The following is an 18,581-nucleotide window of genomic DNA, read 5'->3' on the forward strand; positions in this document are numbered from 1 at the left end:
AACAGCCTCTGCCTCATGGCTCAAAGCCCAACCCCTGAAGTGAGCTTCGCTAAAGATCTGGAAAAGACCTGGCTTCGGATTTGCTCTCAAATCTGGTTTTAAATTCCTCGACATCATCGGACATCTAGACCATAATTTGGCGCTGGATTACATTGGGGAAAAAAAAGTAAGACCCTGCTTCTGACCAGAATCTGGTGTAATTTTTTTCTCTTCTTTCATGACCTACAACCTCTGGATAAACCTAGATCAACAACATCTTTCAAGCTTGGCTTCTAATTCCTGGATTCCTCTCAACATCAATTCAACATTTTCTGCTCTGGACTACACCAGCTTTACCATATGACCTAAACTCTATCTCTTTCTTGCTGATCTCCTGTGAAATTTAAACCTCAGGTAGAGTCTACTGCCCTACCCCCATGGATTGTGACAGAAGATGGCGCATGAGGGGGAGTCAGCGGCACTTGGGGAAGGAAAGGAAAGGAATAGGAAAAGAAGCATGAAACAGATCAGAATAATTCGGGTGGGGGGGGGGGGTTGTTCGTGTCCTGCCTGTCATTGTGCTGAGAGACAAAAAAATATAATAACGACTAGGATGGCTAGTGCCAGTGGTTTGAAAATGGAATTTGTCACTGACAAATACAAACTGGTCAGGAAAATTGGCAGTGGCTCATTTGGCGATATCTACCTGGTGATTAACATCACCAACGGGGAGGAGGTGGCAGTGAAATTGGAACCACAGGAAGCGAGGCATCCTCAGCTTCTCTGTGAGAGCAAACTGTACAAGATCTTGCAGGGAGGAGTCGGCACCCCTCACATCCAAGGGAATGCATTTTAAGGATGGTATGTTCTAGGTCCACACAGTGGAGCCTGGTCTCCAGTCATCTAAGACCCTCTTGCCACTGGACCAAGGCCTTGCTCCATGAAGCCCATGTGGTAGTTGGTGTGCAATGGCCACCCCGTATTAAAAGAACTCAGACACAGGCATCTTCCACCCCCTAAAATGGAGCTCAGGACCTGGAACGTAAGGACCCTCATGGACAACCCCAACAGCATCAAACTGGAACAGCGTACTGCTATCATTGCCCGGGAGCTCAAACATTTTGACATTGACACTGCCCTAAGTAAGACCAGCAGGCAGGAGAAGGCCAGCTCAAGGAACAAGGTGGTGGTTACACCTTCTTCTGGAAATGTAAATCAATAGAAGATCACCGCCTCCACAGGCTTGACTTCGCCATGAAAAACAAACTAGTTGGCCACCTCAAAGAGGCCCCTTGTGGGATAAACGAATGCTTCATGACCCTTCGGCTCACCCTGGACCAGAGCCAATGTACGCCCCAAAAATGGATGCTACAGACGACTCCAAAGAGGAATTTTACTCCAGCCTCGAAAAAGCCCTGGTCCGAGTCCCAAAGGGCGATAAGCTGATCCTCCTTGGTGACTTCAACACCAGAGTTGGGGAGGACATAGACCTTGGGAGGATGTAATCGGCAGAGAGCGGGTAGAGAAATCTAACACCAACAGTACCTTGCTCCTGACAAAGTGCCTAGAACACAGTCATAACCAAGGCCTTGTTCTATCATAGACACAACTACCAGGCCTCATGGCAAAACCCTTGCTCTAAACACTGGCACATGCTCAACGTCATTGTCCAAACAAGGAGCCACAAAGATGTGCGTATCACCCACGCCATGACAGGTGCCAACAACTGCTGGACGGATCAGCGCCTCATTCGCTCCGTCATCAACATCAATGTAGCCCCAAAGCAGGACGGCAACAGAAACAATGCCGCAGGAAAATCAACACTGAGGCACTCAGGGACCCTGATAAGGGAGCTCTATTCACTGCCAACTTGGTGACTTCCGGTGACCCAGAGATGGAGAGTGTCCACGGCGCCTGGTCTGCCCTCAAGGCCTCCATCATCAGCACCTGCGATAAGACGCTTGGTCACTTGACCAGAAAGCACCAAGACTGGTTTTATGAGAATGACCAAAACATCCAGGAGCTGATAAGCTGCAAGTGCAAGGCATTTCTGAACCTGAAACAGCGACCCAGCTTGTGAGCAAGTAAGCAACTCTATAGACAGCTGAAGGCTGAGGTCCAGCAAAAAAACCCATGATCTAAAGAACAGATGGTAGGTGGAGCAGGCGCAGGAGATCCAGCAGTTAGCCGACAACCACGACGTGTGAGGTTTCTTTAGCGGAATCAAGATCACCTACGACCTAAGCACCCAGGACCCCAGTCCAATGCTGGCCAAGAATGGAGAGGTGCTTATGAAGGGCAGAGAGGCAGTCAGCACGTGCTGGAAGGAGCACTTCGAAGATCTTAACAGAGACTCTGTCTTCAACACGAGTGTCCTCGACTCCATCCCGCAGCATGCTACCTGGCCACCACCTCAGCACAAGACAAACCTGGCACGAGGTAGAAAAGGCCATTCGACAGCTGAAGAGCAACACGGCATCAGGAGTAGATGGAATCCCCACCAAAGCACTAAGCACAGTGGAGAAGCACTATTGGCGCAAATACCTGGCATCATCTGCCTTATCTGAAGGATAGCATGCCAGGAGATCTCAGAGAAGCTGTAATCATGACCATATTCAAAAAAGATGACAAGACCGACTGCGGTAACTATAGAGGAATCTCCCTGCTGTCGGCCACGGGGAAGGTCAATGCAAGAATCCTCCTTGGTCGCCTTCTCCCTGTGGCTGAAGAGCTCCTCCCAGAGTCGCAATGCAGATTCTGCCCACTATAGGGCACAACAGACATGATCTTCCCCACGTGGCAACTGCAAGAAAAATACAGGGAACAGCACTGACCCTTCTACATGGCCTTCTTTGACCTCACAAAAGCCTTCGACTCTGTCAACCACGAAAGATTATGGGGCATCCTCCTCTGTTTCCGCTGCCCCCAAAAGTTTCTCACCATCCTCTGCCTGCTCCATGATGACATGCAAGCTGTGATCCTGACCAATGGATCCACCATAGACTCAATCCACGCTCGGACCGGAATCAAGCAAGGCTGTGTCATCGCACTGACGCTCTTCTCAATCTTCCTTGCTGCAATGCTCCATCTCAGCAAGCTCTCCACTGGAGCAGAGCTAAACTACAAAGCAAACAGGAACATGTTCAACCTCAGCTGCCTGCAGGCCAGACCCAAGGTCGTCCCATCCTCTGACATTGAACTACAGTATGCAGACGATACTTGTGTCTGTGCACACTCCAAAGGCCGAGCCTCAATCCATCGTCAACACCTTCATCAAGGCATATGTGAGCATGGGCCTTACAGTAAACATCCGTAAAACAAAGGTCTTATATCAGCCTACCCCAACCACACCATACAGCCCCTCCCCCATCCCAGGTTATCAAAATCCACAATGAAGCCCTGGATGATGTGAACTACTTTCCATACCTTGGAAACCTTCTGTCAACAAGGGCAGACATCTACGACGAGGTTCAGCACCACCTTCGGCGTGCCTGGGCAGCCTTCAGCCACCTGAAGAAGAGAGTGTTCGAAGATCAGGCCTCAAACCCGGCACCAAGCTCACGGTCTACAGACCCGCCCTCCTATATTGCTCATAGATGTGGACTACGTACAGCAGGCACCTCAAAACGCTGGAGAAGTGCCACCTGCACTGCCTCCGCAAGATCCTGCAAATCTATTGGCAGGATCGGCACACTAACATCAGTGTTCTTGCTCAGGCCAACAACCCCAGCATTGAAGCACTGACCACACTCAATCAGCTCCACTGGGCAGGCCAAATCGTCTGCATGACTGACACGAGATTCCCGAAACAAGTGCTCTACTCGGAGCTTCGACATGGCAAGTGAGCCCCAGGAAGGCAGAGGAAATGCTTCAAGAAGAAGTGCAACATCCCCACTGACGTCTGAGAAACCCTGGTCCAAGACCACCCGAAGTGGAGGGAAGGCATCCGGGAAGGAATTGAACACCTCTAGTCCCATCGCCGAGGGCTAGCTGAAGCCAAGCATTGACAGCGAAAGGAGCACATGGCAACCTGAGCACCCCACCAGTCCGTTCCCCATACCATCGTCTACCCCACCGATGACAGAGACTGCAGGTTGGACATTGGACTCTTCAGTCGCCTGGGATCTCATTTTTAGTGTGGAAGCAAGTCATCCTCGACCCTGAGGGGCTGCCTAAGATGTAGACTGGGGCAATCAAATTGGCAAGAAAGGTCTAGAAAATGACTTTATGGAATCCTTTCATGACAGTTTCTTGGAGAAGTATGTAGTTGAATCGACTAGGGATAGAGCTATCATAGATCCAGTATTGCGTAATGAAGCAGGGTTAATTATTAATGTCATAATAAAAGATCCACTGGGAAATAGTGACCATAATACCATTCAATTTCATGTTAACTTTGAAAGTGACATGGTTCAATCACAAACGAAAAGCTTAAACTTCAACAAAGCCAATTACATAGGTATAAGGGGAGAACCAGCTAGGTTAATTGGGCAAATCAACTAAAAGATATGGAGGTAAATGAACATTAGGAAACATTTAAAGAAACAATTCAAAATATTCAACAAAAAAATAGCTTCCATTGAAAAGCAAAACCTCAGCAAGAAAGACCCATCTGTGGCTCACTCAGGATATTAAGGATAGTATTAGATTAAAAGAAGAGGCTTATAATGTTGCAAAAAAACAATAGTAAGTCTGAGGATTGGGAGTGTTTTAGAAACCAGCAAAGGGCCACCAAAGAGTTGATTAAAAAGGGAAAAAATAGAATATGAGAGTAAACTAGCCAGAAATATAAAAACAGATTGTAAGAGTTTTTCTGAGTATACAAAAAGGAGAGTAGCTGAAGTAAACATTGGTCCCTTAGAAGCAGTGGCAGGGGAAATTATCATGGGGAATGAGGAAGTGGAGGAGGCATTGAACAAATATGTTATGTCTGTCTTCACAGTAGAAGACACAAGTTCCAAAAGGTGAGGAAATTATAGAAATTCATATCAGCAGAGATAAAGCATTGGAGAAACTTAAGGGAATAAAATCCAACAAGTACCCAGGACCTGAAGGCTTACACCCTAGGGTTCTAAATGGGATACCTGCAGAGATAATAAATGTGCTGGCTATGATTTTCCAAAATTCCTTAGATTCAGGAACAATCCCACTAAATTGGAGGTTGGCAAATGATATACCACTTTCCAGGAAGGAGGGAGAGAGAAAAAAATGAACTACTCTAACATCAGTTGTTGGGAAAATGCTGGAATCTATTATTAAGAAAATCTTAACAATGCACTTAGAAAAGCATAATATGATTAGAAGAAGTCAACCTGGTTTTACTAAAGGGAAATCCCGTTTGACAATTCTCTTCAAAAAATGAATTCAATTTTAACTTCTTAAAATGATAAATCTTATGTATATGCCACCATAACAGTACCTCAACTATCGTCATATTTGCCCTCTGCCTTATAAAGAGCCTTCCAGTGGGCCTATAGTTTATGTTTTACAGTAGAACCGGGATTTTGGTTCATTTGGTACTTGCAAATGTTCGGATTATGATTTTAGCAGAATTTCTGGCAACTCTGCACACGTTCCAGATTTTCCTCAGTGCATTCTACCAATGAGGTAAAGTCATCCCACAGTTTGAGACACACTCCACCAAATTTCTGTCTTCTCTGACAAGCTACTGTGATCAACAATGGTCTATTCAGCATGCAAACAGTGACTGAAAATGGTGCCACCAGCCTCTCTGCACAGGGTACATTTAACTTATAATTCCAGTCACAGGAGTTTTATTCAGCATATGGGTGTAACATTTGGTTCTGTGCTTCAATAAATCTCTCCATCAGGAATAATGCAGAGCTGTTTTATGTGGCACTACTTCCCTAGTTAGATGACTAACTGGAAGGTAAGGTTTGTAACCTGATTGGACAGAATTTCTTATAGAAAATCAATATATAAAAGACTTGAATAGCTGGGTTTTTCCAAATATATCTTCCACTAGAGTTAGTATCACTCCTTCCAGATGCCTAATGCATAGCTCACATTTTATCTACACACTGGGTTATTCCTGGCCAGCAATGGCCCCATGATGTTTGCACCCACTTTTTAAAAAAGGCTTTACATTTTTTAAAATATTCCATAGAGAATGCTTTGCCTCGATCCCTTCTTCTTATGCATTCTCTGGTATTAATTGCATGTTCTATAATATTGAACCTTTTAAACTTTAAAATAATTGAGCAATAAAAATGGGATAGTAAACAATGCTTCATACATTGTGCCTCCTGATGCAGAGTGAATGGAATTTTGTGGGTTACTTTTAATAATTCTTTACGATATTTCTGGTGCAACTCCATTTGCTGGAACACTTCAAATTCTATGCCACTGGTTTGTTTTGAACTCCAAATCTAACCAATGCAGCTGAACAAAGCCACTGCTTCTGCTACACTTTGCTGTTGGCCTGCATGTTTTGCTCTCATGCAGCTTGTACAATGGGACCAGTCTTCTTCTGTCAAATCCAATCTGTTCAAATCTCCAGGCTCCCCCTTGATAGCTGTACCAAAGATGATGTTGTGCAGGGATTATCTACCTCTCCATATGCTTTAATAATATTCTGGCCAAACACGCTAGAATTCTCCTTTGATTAATGCTATCTCTTCCCTCTATTCAGACAGTAAATGCCTCTGCTCTTCTATAATGCACTCCACTTCCATTATAGTCTGCCTTATTGCAATGTAATAAAATAACTAGTCAACAGTGCCATCAAGTCACACTTACTCACCAATACCTTGATTACCAAAGATCAGTTTGGAGTCAGCCAAGACCACTCAACTCTAAACCTCATTAGAGCTTGGTTCAAATATGGACATGAGCTGAATTCCAGGATGAGGTGAGAATGGTTGCTTTTGACATCAAGGCCAAATTTCACCAATTGTAACATTAAGGAGCCCCCAAAGCTGAGGTCAGTGGGGTCAGAAAGGGCAACTAAAGTGAACAATGTCAATGGCAGTTACAGGCCAGCAACCACCCGACAGAAATATGTGTCAAAGGCAAACTCACACCTGGTGGGTCAGAAATTAGCTCTGACTCTATAAACAAGGTACAAAACAATGACAACGTCTATTGGTATTTGGACCAGCCAGTATTCCTAGCAGGTAACCTCGACATCTGATATGGTCTTCAGTTTTCAGTTATATAAGTCCATGTTTGAACCAAGGCTGTAATGAGGTCGGGAGCTGAGTGACCCCGAAAGAAACCAAACTGGGCATCAGTGAGCAAGTTATTGCTAAGCAGGTACTGCTTGATAGCGCTGTTGATGACCCATTTCATTACTTTACTGATGATCAAGAGTAGGCTGATGGGGCGGTAATTGGCTGGGTTGGATTTGTCCAGCTTTCTGTGTACAGGACGAAACTGGGCAATTTTCCACATAGCTGAGTATTGCCAGAGTTGTAGTTGTACTAGAACAGCTTGGCTAGGGATGTAGCAAGTTCTGGGGCACAAGCTGGAATATTGTCAGGGCCCATAGCCTTTGCAGTATCCAGTGCCTTCACGCGTTTCTTGATATCACGTGGAGTGAATCGATTTGGCTGAAGACTGGCATCTGTGATGCAGGGGACCTCCGGAGGAAGCCGAGATGGATCATCCACTCGGCACTTCTGGCTGAAGATTGTTGTGATGCTTCAGTCTTATCTTTTGCATTGCTGTATTGGGCTCCTCCATCATTGAGGATGGGGATATTTATGGAGCCTCCTCCTCCAGTGAGTTGTTTAATTGTCCACCGCCATTCATGACTGGATGTGGCAGGACTGCAGGGCTTAGATCCGGTCCATTGGTTGTGGGATCGCTTAGCTCCGTCTATCACTTGCTGCTTATGCTGGTTGGTATGCAAGTAGTCCTGTGGTACGGCTTCACCAGATTGCAACCTCATTTTTAGGTATGGGTTGAATCCCTGGCTTGATGGTAATGGTAGAGTGGGGATATGCCAAGTCATGAGGTTACAGACTGTGTTCAAGTACAATTCTGCTGCTGCTGATGGCCCACAGTGTCTCATGGATGCCCAGTCTTGAGTTGCTCAATCTGTTCGAAATCTATCCCATTTAGCACGGTGGTAGTGCCACACAACACAATGGAGGATATTCCTCAATGTGAAGGCGGGACTTCGTCTCCACAATGACTGTGCGGTGGTCATTCACACTGATACTGTCATGCACAGATGCATCAGCAGCAGGCAGGTTGGTGAGGTAGAGGTCAAGTATGTTTTACCCTCTTGCTGGTTCTCTCACCACCTGCCGCAGACCCAATCTAGCAGCTATGCCATTTAGGACCCGGCCAACCCGGTCAGTAGTGGTGCTACCGAGCCACTCTTGGTGATGGACATTGAAGGCCCCACCCAGAGTACAATCTGCGCCCTTGCCACTCCCAATGCTTCCTCCAAGTTATGTTCAACATGGAGGAGCACTGATTCATCAGCTGAGGGAGGGCGGTATATGATAATCAGCAGGAGGTTTGCTTGCCCATGTTTGGCCTGATGCCATGAGACTTCATGGAGTCCGGAATTGATGTTGAGGACTCCCAGGTCAACTCCCTCTCAACTGTATACCACTGTGCTGCCTCCTCTGCTGGGTCTGTCCTGCCGGTGGGACAGGACATACCCAGGGATGGTGATGATGGGGTCTGGGACATTATCTGTAAGGTATGATTCCATGAGCGTGACTATGTCAGGCTGTTGCTTGATTGGTCAGTGAGACAGCTCTCCAAATTTTGGCACTAGCCCCTATAAGTTAATAAGGAGGACTTTGCAGGGTTGACAGGGATGCGATTGCCATTGTCGTTTCCGGTGCCTAGGTTGTTGCCAGGTGGTTCATCCGGTTTCATTCCTTTTTTGTGACTTTGTTACAACTGAGTGGTTTGCTAGGCCATTTCAGAGGGCATTTAAGAGTCAACCACATGGTTGTGGGTCTGGAGTCACATGTAGGCTAGACCAGGCAAGGATGACAGATTTCTTTCCCTAAAGGACATTAGTGAACCAGATGGGTTTTTACAACAATCGACAATGAACAATGGTTTCATGGTCATCATTAGACTTTTAATTCCAGATTTTTATTGAATTCAAATTCCACCATGTGCCGTGGCAGAATTCGAACCCAGAGTTTTACCCTCGGTCTCTGGATTACTAGTCCAGCGACAATAACACTACGCCATCGCCTCCCCAATGGAATAAGCCCCATGGAATAAAAGAGACGATGGTTGAATAACAGGAAACAGAGAGTAGCGGTGAACAATTGCTTTTTGGACAGGAGGAGTGTATATAGTGAGTCTCCCCAGGGATCATTGGTAGGACTACTGCTTTTCTTGATCTATATCAGTGACTCAGACTTGAATGTAGAGGACACAGTTTCAAAGTATATGGATGACACAAAACCTGGAGGCATAGTGAACTATGCAGAGGATAGTGATAGGTTTCAAGAGGACATAGGTTGGTTGATGGAATGGACAGATGCAATTTAATGCAGAGGAGTTCAAAGTGATACATTTTGGTGGAAAGAACGAGGAGAGCCAACATTCTAAAGATGGGGTAGGAACAGAGAGACCTGGGGGTATGTGTGAACAAATCATTGGAGGTGGCAGGGCAAGTTGAGAAAGTGGTTAAAAAGGCAAATGAACGGGCTTTATAAATTGAGGCATATAGGGTACAAAAGCAAAGAAGTTACGATGAACCTTTAGAAAACACTAGCTCGGCCTCAACTAGAGTATTCTGCCAATTCTGGGCTCTGCACGTCAGGAAGGATGTGAAGGCTTTACAGAGGGTGCAGAAAATAGTTACCAGAATAGTTCCAGGAATAAGGGACTTCAGTTATTTGGATAGGCTGGAGAAAATGGGATTGTTCTCCTTGGAGTAGAGGAGGTTGAGAGGAGATTTGATGGAGGTGTTTAAAATCATGAGGGGCCTGGACAGAGTAGATTAATACCACTGGTGGAAGGGTTGAGAACACCAATTTAAAATGATTGGAAAAAGAAGAAATGGAAACATGAGGAAAAACTTTTTTTTTTTATACAGTAAGGTGGATAGGCTCTGCAATTCACTGCCTGAAATGCTGGTGGAGGCAAATTCAATCATGGTTTTCAAAAGGAGATTGGATAAGGATCTGAGGGGGAGAAAACGCAGGGCTATTAGGAGAGGGTCAGGCAGTACACCAACGGGCAGAGGGATCTGGGTGTACAGGTCCACAGGTCACTGAAAGTGGCAACGCAGGTGGATAAGGTAGTCAGGAAGGCATATGTCATGCTTGCCTTCATTGGCAGGGGTATTGAGTATAAAAGCTGGGAAGTCGTACTGCAGCTTTATAGAACCTTGGTTAGGCCATACTTGGAATATTGCGTATAATTCTGGTCACCACATTACCAGGAGGATATGGAGGCATTGGAGAAGGTGCAGAGGAGGTTTACCAAGATGCCGCCTGGTCTGGAGGTTATTAGCTATGAAAAGAGGTTGGAGAAACTCAGATTGTTCTCATTAGAGCGACGGAGATTGAGGTGCGACTTGATAGAAGTTTACAAGATTATGAGTGGCATGGACAGAGTAGATAGTCAGAAGCTTTTGCCCAGGGTGGAAGAGTCAATTACTAGGGGACATAGATTTAAGGTGAGAGGAGAAAACTATAAAAGTGATGTGTGGGGCAAGTTTTTTACGCAGAGGGTAGTGAGTGTCTGGAATTTGCTGCCAGAGGAGGTGGTGGAAGCAGGTACGATAGTGGTGTTTAAGAGGCAGCTTGACAAATACATGAATAGGATGGGAATAGAGGGATACGGACCCCGGAAGTGCAAAATGCTTTAGTTGACGGGCAATATGATCGGCGCAGGCTTGGAGGGTCAAAGGGCCTGTCCCTGTGCTGTACTTCTCTTTGTTCTTTGTTCTTTGAGTGAGACTATCTGGCCTGAATTTTAGGTCTCAGTTGAGAGCGCAGAGTTGGTAAAATTCCAGGCTCCACAAACCTGACTTGGGAGTAATACCTCGGACTGTATATACACCGGGCTACCAATGCTTGCTATTTCACTCTGTATTTTGATATAAGCCTGAGAGCTATCTGGCTGGTTTCACAACCTAATATTATCACATTGGGATGCCTGTCAATTCACAGTTTGAATGTATAGATAGTTCAGTGTATAGACTCTCTGGGGCATTTCTACCAGGATGTCAGACTTTGGTTCGGTGCGGGGGTGAGGTAGGTGGTGATAACTGGAGTAAGGTCCACCAACCTTGGAAAAGGTTCAGAGGCAGCTTTAAAACAAACAATAAAACAAAAAGCATCCCTCCAGCCCTCACTCCTTACCCTCCCACACTCCCCATGCCGCATCCATACCACCTCATGCGGTCCACCTAGCCCCCAGGGCCCCTCATACCATTCATGCCAACCTATGCCCCTTTCCATGGCCCTTTATAGGCCTGATGCCAATGTGGTGCCAACACAATGCAACCCATGCTCCCCATCTAGCCCCCTTTGCGCTTAAACCCTCCATGCCAACTCACCCAGTATCCACCATGGGCATATCTCAGGACCAATGCTGAGATCAAATAATGTATCTATTTATGAATTCAGTTTAAAACCACTCTCATTGGTAAAAGCCCATCACTAGATTTAACTTCCTCCAACTACTTAGCCCCTTATAAACAAGCATTTATATTCATAGCCCCACTTCAAAAACTTTATAAGTATTTGGAGCTGTCAATCAAATTGGGAACTGACAGGCACCCCACTGTAATAATGATAGGTTGTGAAATCATTTACGGGGCCCAAATCTTGTAATGACAGCTCTTCGATCTATGTCATCAGACAGAGTGCAATAGCAAGCATTGATTTTTTTTAAACTGCAGACAGATTTTTCCAAAAATTTAAAGGCCAGAAGATTTAAATGTCTTAACATCTTGACAGTCTCCTTGACAGCTACCTTGACAGCTTGACAGTTCCAATGAATTTATCCACTTTTTACACACATTCATGTCTAATTTTAACAATCCCAAAAGGCACCTGACCTCTCCTAAAGGTGTCCCTGGACCTGTCGAAAAGGGTACCCTATCACTCCAAAGAACTCTGGCAACTTTAGACCTTCTCCTGAAGTGCCTAAAGCTCACAAATTGCATTTTGGACAACACACCGGTAAAACTTGGACCTGACTGAAGGCAGCTGCCTCCATGAATCACAGATGTGGCAAACTACAACCTGTCCCCAATCCCCCCTCTCCCCAACACACACACAGTGAAAATGCTGGGTGCTCAGTTTGAGAGCATGACTTCAGGTTTCAGGTCTTTGGCACCATTTTGGATAAGCTGAAGACCTTCTCCATTGTGGTAAAATTTCAGGCCTTTAAATTGCTCTTGCAGAGCTGGCATGCACTTCATGGGCCAAATGGACTCCTTCTGTGCTGTAACCAATCTGTGATTCTATATATTGACCATCCTAGGACAGGTGGAACCAAGAAATTAAAAGCCCCTGGCAAGATTGAGCGGGAGCTTGACATGATTCACAAAGGAGACATGGTAGAGGATGGATAAATGAGCTTTGTCAAAAGGAGGGATAGTGCATCATGGTCACAGACGTATAGGATACCACAGATCAGGACACACTCAGTGTTTGGAGGGAGAGTGGGCAGGGGAGGTTTAGGGGGCTGTAGAAATTAAAACTGTTGAGCACAAGATTAAAAGGGTTTTCCCTTGGCCCAGAGTTGTGTACCATGTGAACAAAATTCCCAGTTAAAGCGGGTAATGCTGCGTCAATAAATAGATTTTAAAAAAAAGTTTGGTTGATTATTACTTTAAGAATATTGGAGATTACAAAGGGCAAATGTAAGCTGAGATATTGAAATCAAAAGTTCTGTCTGGAACGATATCTCTTCAGCAAATAAGATCTTGAAAATGCCTTGCAAGGAAGGCATTTATCAGAGATGAAAACAATACCAGATAAATATTCTGGAGTTCCTGACTTCCATTTGAGTGACAGGGAGAAACTCTGCAGAGCCATTCATCAAGAGAGTGGGCTGCAGTTTCATTTCCATTTAGCATTGGTTTCAAGCTTTTGGGGACACAGTGATTCAGAAGTGTTAGGTTAGCTGAGGTTAGGTCCCAATTTTTGAAGCCAAGTGACACAAGATCACCTCCTGGACAGTGTCACACATCACCACCTTGCACTGAGTACTTTTACTCAGCCTAAATTAGTTGGATAGAGGCCACAACAGATTAATACTAATACGGCATTTATACTACATCTCACACAAGTTATTAACGAAACATTGTCACTAATGTTTTCTACACAGAGCATTCATTCTGCACCAGTAATATCGCATAACCATCCTTGAGATGCATGATCAATTGACTTGTTTTATGATGGCTGTAGCTGAAGGAGTAATATCGACCTATTCTCCAAATAGTGCCATGGGATTTTTTAGGATCCACAGAATCATAAAATCCTACAACACATCTACCATGTCTTTGCCCACTCTTTGAAACAGCTGTCCAATTTAGATTCACACCCCAGCTTTTTCTCCATAACCCTGCACATTAATGCTCTTCAGGTACGTGAAATTTCCTGTGGCATCTGATTCCACCACCCTTACAGGTAGAGCTCTCCATCCCCCTGTGTGAAAAAAAATTCTCATCATTTCCCCTCTAAATGATTTTAACCTTTGATCTCTGGTTATTGATCCACTTGTCAGGGGAAAAAGTTTCTCCCCAATTGTCCACAAAAATTCCTCATAACTTTGAATTTCTCTATTCGATCTCCCTTTAACTTTCTTTGCTTCAAGGAGAACAACCTCAGCTTCTCCAGCCTATCCACATAACAGAAATCTCACATCCCTGGTATCATCATGGTAAACCTCCTCTGTACCCTCTCCAAGGCCTTGACATCCTTCCTAAAGTGCAGTGTCCAGAATTATACACATTACTCCAGCTGAGGCTTAACCAGAGATTTGTAAAGGTTTAGCACGACATCCTTGTTTTTCTGTTGACTGCTGTTCTTTAAAGCCAAGTAACACTTTCCTAACTGCCATATCAACTGGCCTTGCAACCTTCAAAAATTTGTGAATGTGCACCCCCAGGTCCTTCTGCTCTTGCACTCCCCTCAAACTTATGTTCAAATATATTACATATTCATGTTGTATTCCCCAAGGGTGTCACTTTACGGCTACCAGCATTAAAATGTATCTGCCATGTTTCTGCCCATTTCACCAGTCTGTCTACATGCTTCTGAGGTCTCATCAATTCTGTTCACTACGTACAACATTGCCACGTTTTATATCATCCATGTTACAACGCAGCCTATTTTAATTGTTGCGCAAAGCAAATTCCAGAGGGAAACTAGGCTCACAGGCCATTGCCTTTCTTTCTGTATTCTGAATATGAGAAGAAGGTGTACTGATCTCAGCAGGAAGAAGTCCAGTAACACTTATGGGATTTTAGAAAATTCAAAGTAAAAGTTTTATTAACAAGACTACAGTTTCGCAGTTAAACTTAGTCTTACAAAACATTCCCCCAAAGAGACTCTCTACTTGGTCAGACCCACAAGTATACAGCTTCCAGGCAACATTCCCTTAAAGATGTTTAACTATAAAAATCCAGTAATATTACCCAATGAAAACTGCTGTAGCTTTAATGAAGGCATACCACACGACCTGTAACTCTCTTTCATTCTGTGGTGGAAATCCAAACTTCAGAATAAAACTGCTTTTTGCAGCTCAAGACCTTTCTAGCTTAACTGAATGGCTGATTCAAACCTGCATCTTCTCCCAGCCCCGAGCCACAGCTCCCAACTCAGCTCCAGCTCAACAGCTTAGCTCCAGCTCCAGCCACTACAACTCAAACAGCTCCCTTAAGCTATCTGCAGTAATGCTAAAATACCTTTTTCCCCTTTCATTTCGGGTTCCATTGTTTACACACCTCTTTGAACTCAAACACTTCCAAAAATAAGATCTTTCATGTTTCCACCTTGTCTTTGCTTTTGGGTCAATAAAATACAATATCCCCATTTTTATTTACCTATGGAACTCCTGCAAAATGAAAACACATTTCTTGTTTCCTCTGACTTCTCTTTGATATTCAAACAAACTCTCAACTTATCGAAGAATCTAACTTATTCACTTGTACCTCAAACCTAACACCTCTGTCCTTCTCATGTTTTTAACCTCCCAGACAACCTGTCTCCTTTTAATCTCTTCCCAGCTTAATTAAGTGTCTCTCACACACCCTTCTTCACAGAATAACACAATATTTCCCAAAAATATTTTATCAATTTCTCACTTCTGCAAATTTTAAAATTGTACTTATAAAAAATGGAACGGAGTAGGCCATTCGGCCCTTCAAGCCTGCTCCTCCATTCAATAAGTTTGTGGCTGATCTTCTACCTCTATTTCACCTTCCAGCATTATCCCGGTATTTCTCTTGATTCCCATAGGATCCAAAAATCTACTGATCTCTGTCTTGAATATACTCAACAAGTGAGCCTCCACAGCCCTCAGGGTTAGAGAATTCCAAAGATTCGCAACCATTTGAGTGAAGAAATTTCTCATCATCTCAATACTAAATGTCTGACCCCTTATTCTGAAACTGTGGTCTCTGTTTCTAGATTCCCCAGCTAGGGGAAACATCCATCAGCATCTATCCAGTCAAACCCCTTAAGAATTTTATGTTTCAATCAGAATATCTCTCATTCTTCTAAACGTAAGGGAAAACAGGCCTAAACTCTCCTCATAAATGCTAAATTTCTCCTCATAAAAAAATCCCCTCATCTCAGAAACCAGTTTAGCAATTGAACTTTTGTTGCACTCCTTCTAAAGCAAATACATCCTTCCTTATGTAGGGAGTCCAAAACTGCACTCTAATCCAATACTGACCTCCAGCAGGCACCACTGCATACTTCGCTCCAGTCAGAAAAGCATCCATTCACCACTGCTCTCTACTTCCTTTCACTCAGCCAGTGTACCCAATTAATCACCGTCACTTTCACACAATGTGTTTCTATTTTCCAAATAAGTCCATTATGTGGGACTTCATCAAATTTCTTTTGAAAGCCCACATATAGATTTACTGCAAAACCATCGTCAATCCTCTCTGCTACTTCCAAGAACAGAATCAGTTAGTCAGACACGATTTGTCTTCAACAAATCTGCATTGGCTGTCCTATATTAAACCTGCTCCAGTGGTTCAGGTGGTTAATGTCTCATCCCAAAGACACATTGAATTGTTGGTGAAAGGAAAACATATGATGAACCAAATTACTTGTTCTAGTATACTTATTGATATTACACCAGATATTAGCGATAAATCATCACCACCCTCTCGAGGGCAATTAGGGATGGGCAATAAATAAAACTTTGTCTTCATTTTTCCCATTGGGAGGTGGTGAGAAACAAAAGCTAGAGTGAACGTGGAAACTGGAACCTGCGGGAGACTCGTGCCTGGCTCCCTCAATTCCATCTCGAGGTTCAGCACCGCTGATTTAAACCATGGGAGCAAGAACGCTTGTAGAACTGCGGCCTATAGTTTAAGATGAAAAGTGCTTCTCTTCCCCCTCCTTACCTTGGTAACGTTTAACTTTAATCAGACACTCATTCCCATCAAAATTTCCAATTCAGAACCATTCTCTTGGATTACATGCCCAAGGCTCACAATTGTCTGTATTACACTGCATGAATTAAAACATGTCATAGAGAATTTACCACAAGGAGTTCACCAAGACACTCACTCTCTAAAGATCGGGAAAGCTCTGAAACACCGAGGAGCGATCGGCTGGTCAGGAATCCACCTTTCGTAAAGCTGTCACAGGTCGTTGTGTTCTTGGCTTCAGTTTCAAAAACGGACATTTTTAATACACCCGTGCGACTTTTTAAAAAGAACCTTTGGGCATTAACGTTTGTTTACTTAAAAATAAACATTTACAGTAAATAAATATACCGACCTTTATGCGATAATTTATTTCTTTAAAAAAGTTCAGATAAAAAAATATATTCCAAATAAGATAATAAAAATATAACTATTGGCTAATTGTTTCCTGCCCGCCGCGTACACTGAGGGTTCGGTTAAACGCCACCTGTCGCCCTGGTTACTGTGGAAGCCTTTTCCTCAGCTCTCTGCGGGCAGTAAGCAGCCACCCCCCCCCACCCCGCCTCGCCTCGGCTCGGCTCGGCTCGGCTGTTGTTCCAAAGTGCGGCCGCCGCCCGGTCCCCGGGAACCGACTGCACGCGGGAAAAGAAGCGGCAGAACGTTCGCTGGATTCCAGCACTCCGTATCTTAGTAATCGCCGCTTCCAATTCCCAGAGGCTCTGTGAGGTCACAAAGGACTGTCCCTGTGAGATCACAACAGACTGTCGCTGTAGGGTTTCCTGGGCCATTCTTCCTGGGCCTACCTCCTGTTGCCATTCCCCCGCCCCTTCCAGGTCTGGGGCTTGCTCACAGGAAGGCATGCTTGGGGGCTTGTAGTTTGGTCCACAGAGCATTGTCCTGTTGCTCCCATTAGGCGTTTTCGACAGCAGCTTCCAAAGCCCCAACCTCCAGCACTTCACAGGACAAGGGCAGCAGGTGCAAGGAAACACCACCATCTGCAAAGTCCCCTCCACACCATCCTGACAAGGAATCATATGGTTGTTACCTTGACAGCTGTTGGGTCAAAATCCGGAACTCACTCCTTAACAGCACTGTGGGTGTTGCTACAACACATGGACCGTAACGATTCAGGAAGGCAGCTCACCACCACATTCTCAAGGGCAGTTAGGAATGGGCAGTAAATTCTGGCCTAGCCAGTGATGTCCACTTCCCATGAATGAATAAATAAAAGAAATTTGGGCATAAAAAAGCACTAATATTTTGGATAGGAAAGTCATTCAGGTTTGAGGAATTATTTGGAATGACAACTGTAACAATCACTAACAAAAAGAATTTAAATACTTGCCTGTAAGGGAGGCAATGGCGTAGTGGTATTGTTGCTGGAATAATAATCCAGAGACCCAGGGGAATGCTCTGGGAACCTGGGTTCGAATCCTGGCAAATGGTGGAATTTGAACTCAATAAAAATCTGGAATTAAAAGTCTAATAATGACCATGGAATCATTGTCAATTGTTGTAATGCCCTTTAGGGAAGGAAATCTGTCGCCCTTACCTGGTCTGGCCTACATGTGACTCCAGACCCATAGTTGACTCTTAAATGCCCTCTGAAATGGCTACAACCAGACGGACCACCTGGCATCGATCTAGGCACCGGAAACTACAACAGCAATCTCAGCCCTGTCTTCCTTACTAACATCTGGGGGTTAGTGCCAAAACTGGGAGAGCTGTCTCACAGACTAGTCAAGCAACAGCCGGACAGAGTCATCCTCACGGAATTATACCTTACAAATAATGGCCCAGACACCACCATCACCGTTCCTAGATATGTCCTGTTCCACCGGCAGGATGGACCCAGCAGAGGTGGTGGCATAATGGTATACAGTCGGGAGAGAGTTGCCCTGGGAGTCCTCAACATTGACTCCGGACCCCATGAAGTCTCATAGCACCAGGTCAAACATAGGCAAGGAAACCTCCTGCTGATTACCACATACTGCCCTCCCTCAGTTGATGAATCAGTGCACCACTG

The 18,581-nt window shown here is 44.6% G+C and overlaps 1 protein-coding gene across 1 annotated transcript in view; it reads right to left on the bottom strand.

Annotated features, from left to right (window-relative positions):
• LOC121282549 (coiled-coil domain-containing protein 158-like) overlaps positions 1-16,870 on the bottom strand; it is a 187,254-nt gene extending 170,384 nt beyond the window's left edge. The window contains exon 1 of the mRNA XM_041196290.1: positions 16,698-16,870. Within this exon, the coding sequence (XP_041052224.1) occupies positions 16,698-16,815 (118 nt within the window). The 5' untranslated portion in view covers positions 16,816-16,870. The remainder of the gene's footprint in view (positions 1-16,697) is intronic.
• Between the last annotated feature and the right edge of the window lie 1,711 nt (positions 16,871-18,581).

The sequence above is a fragment of the Carcharodon carcharias genome, chromosome 1 (assembly GCF_017639515.1).
Source record: "Carcharodon carcharias isolate sCarCar2 chromosome 1, sCarCar2.pri, whole genome shotgun sequence".
In the NCBI taxonomy this organism is placed as follows: domain Eukaryota; kingdom Metazoa; phylum Chordata; class Chondrichthyes; order Lamniformes; family Lamnidae; genus Carcharodon; species Carcharodon carcharias.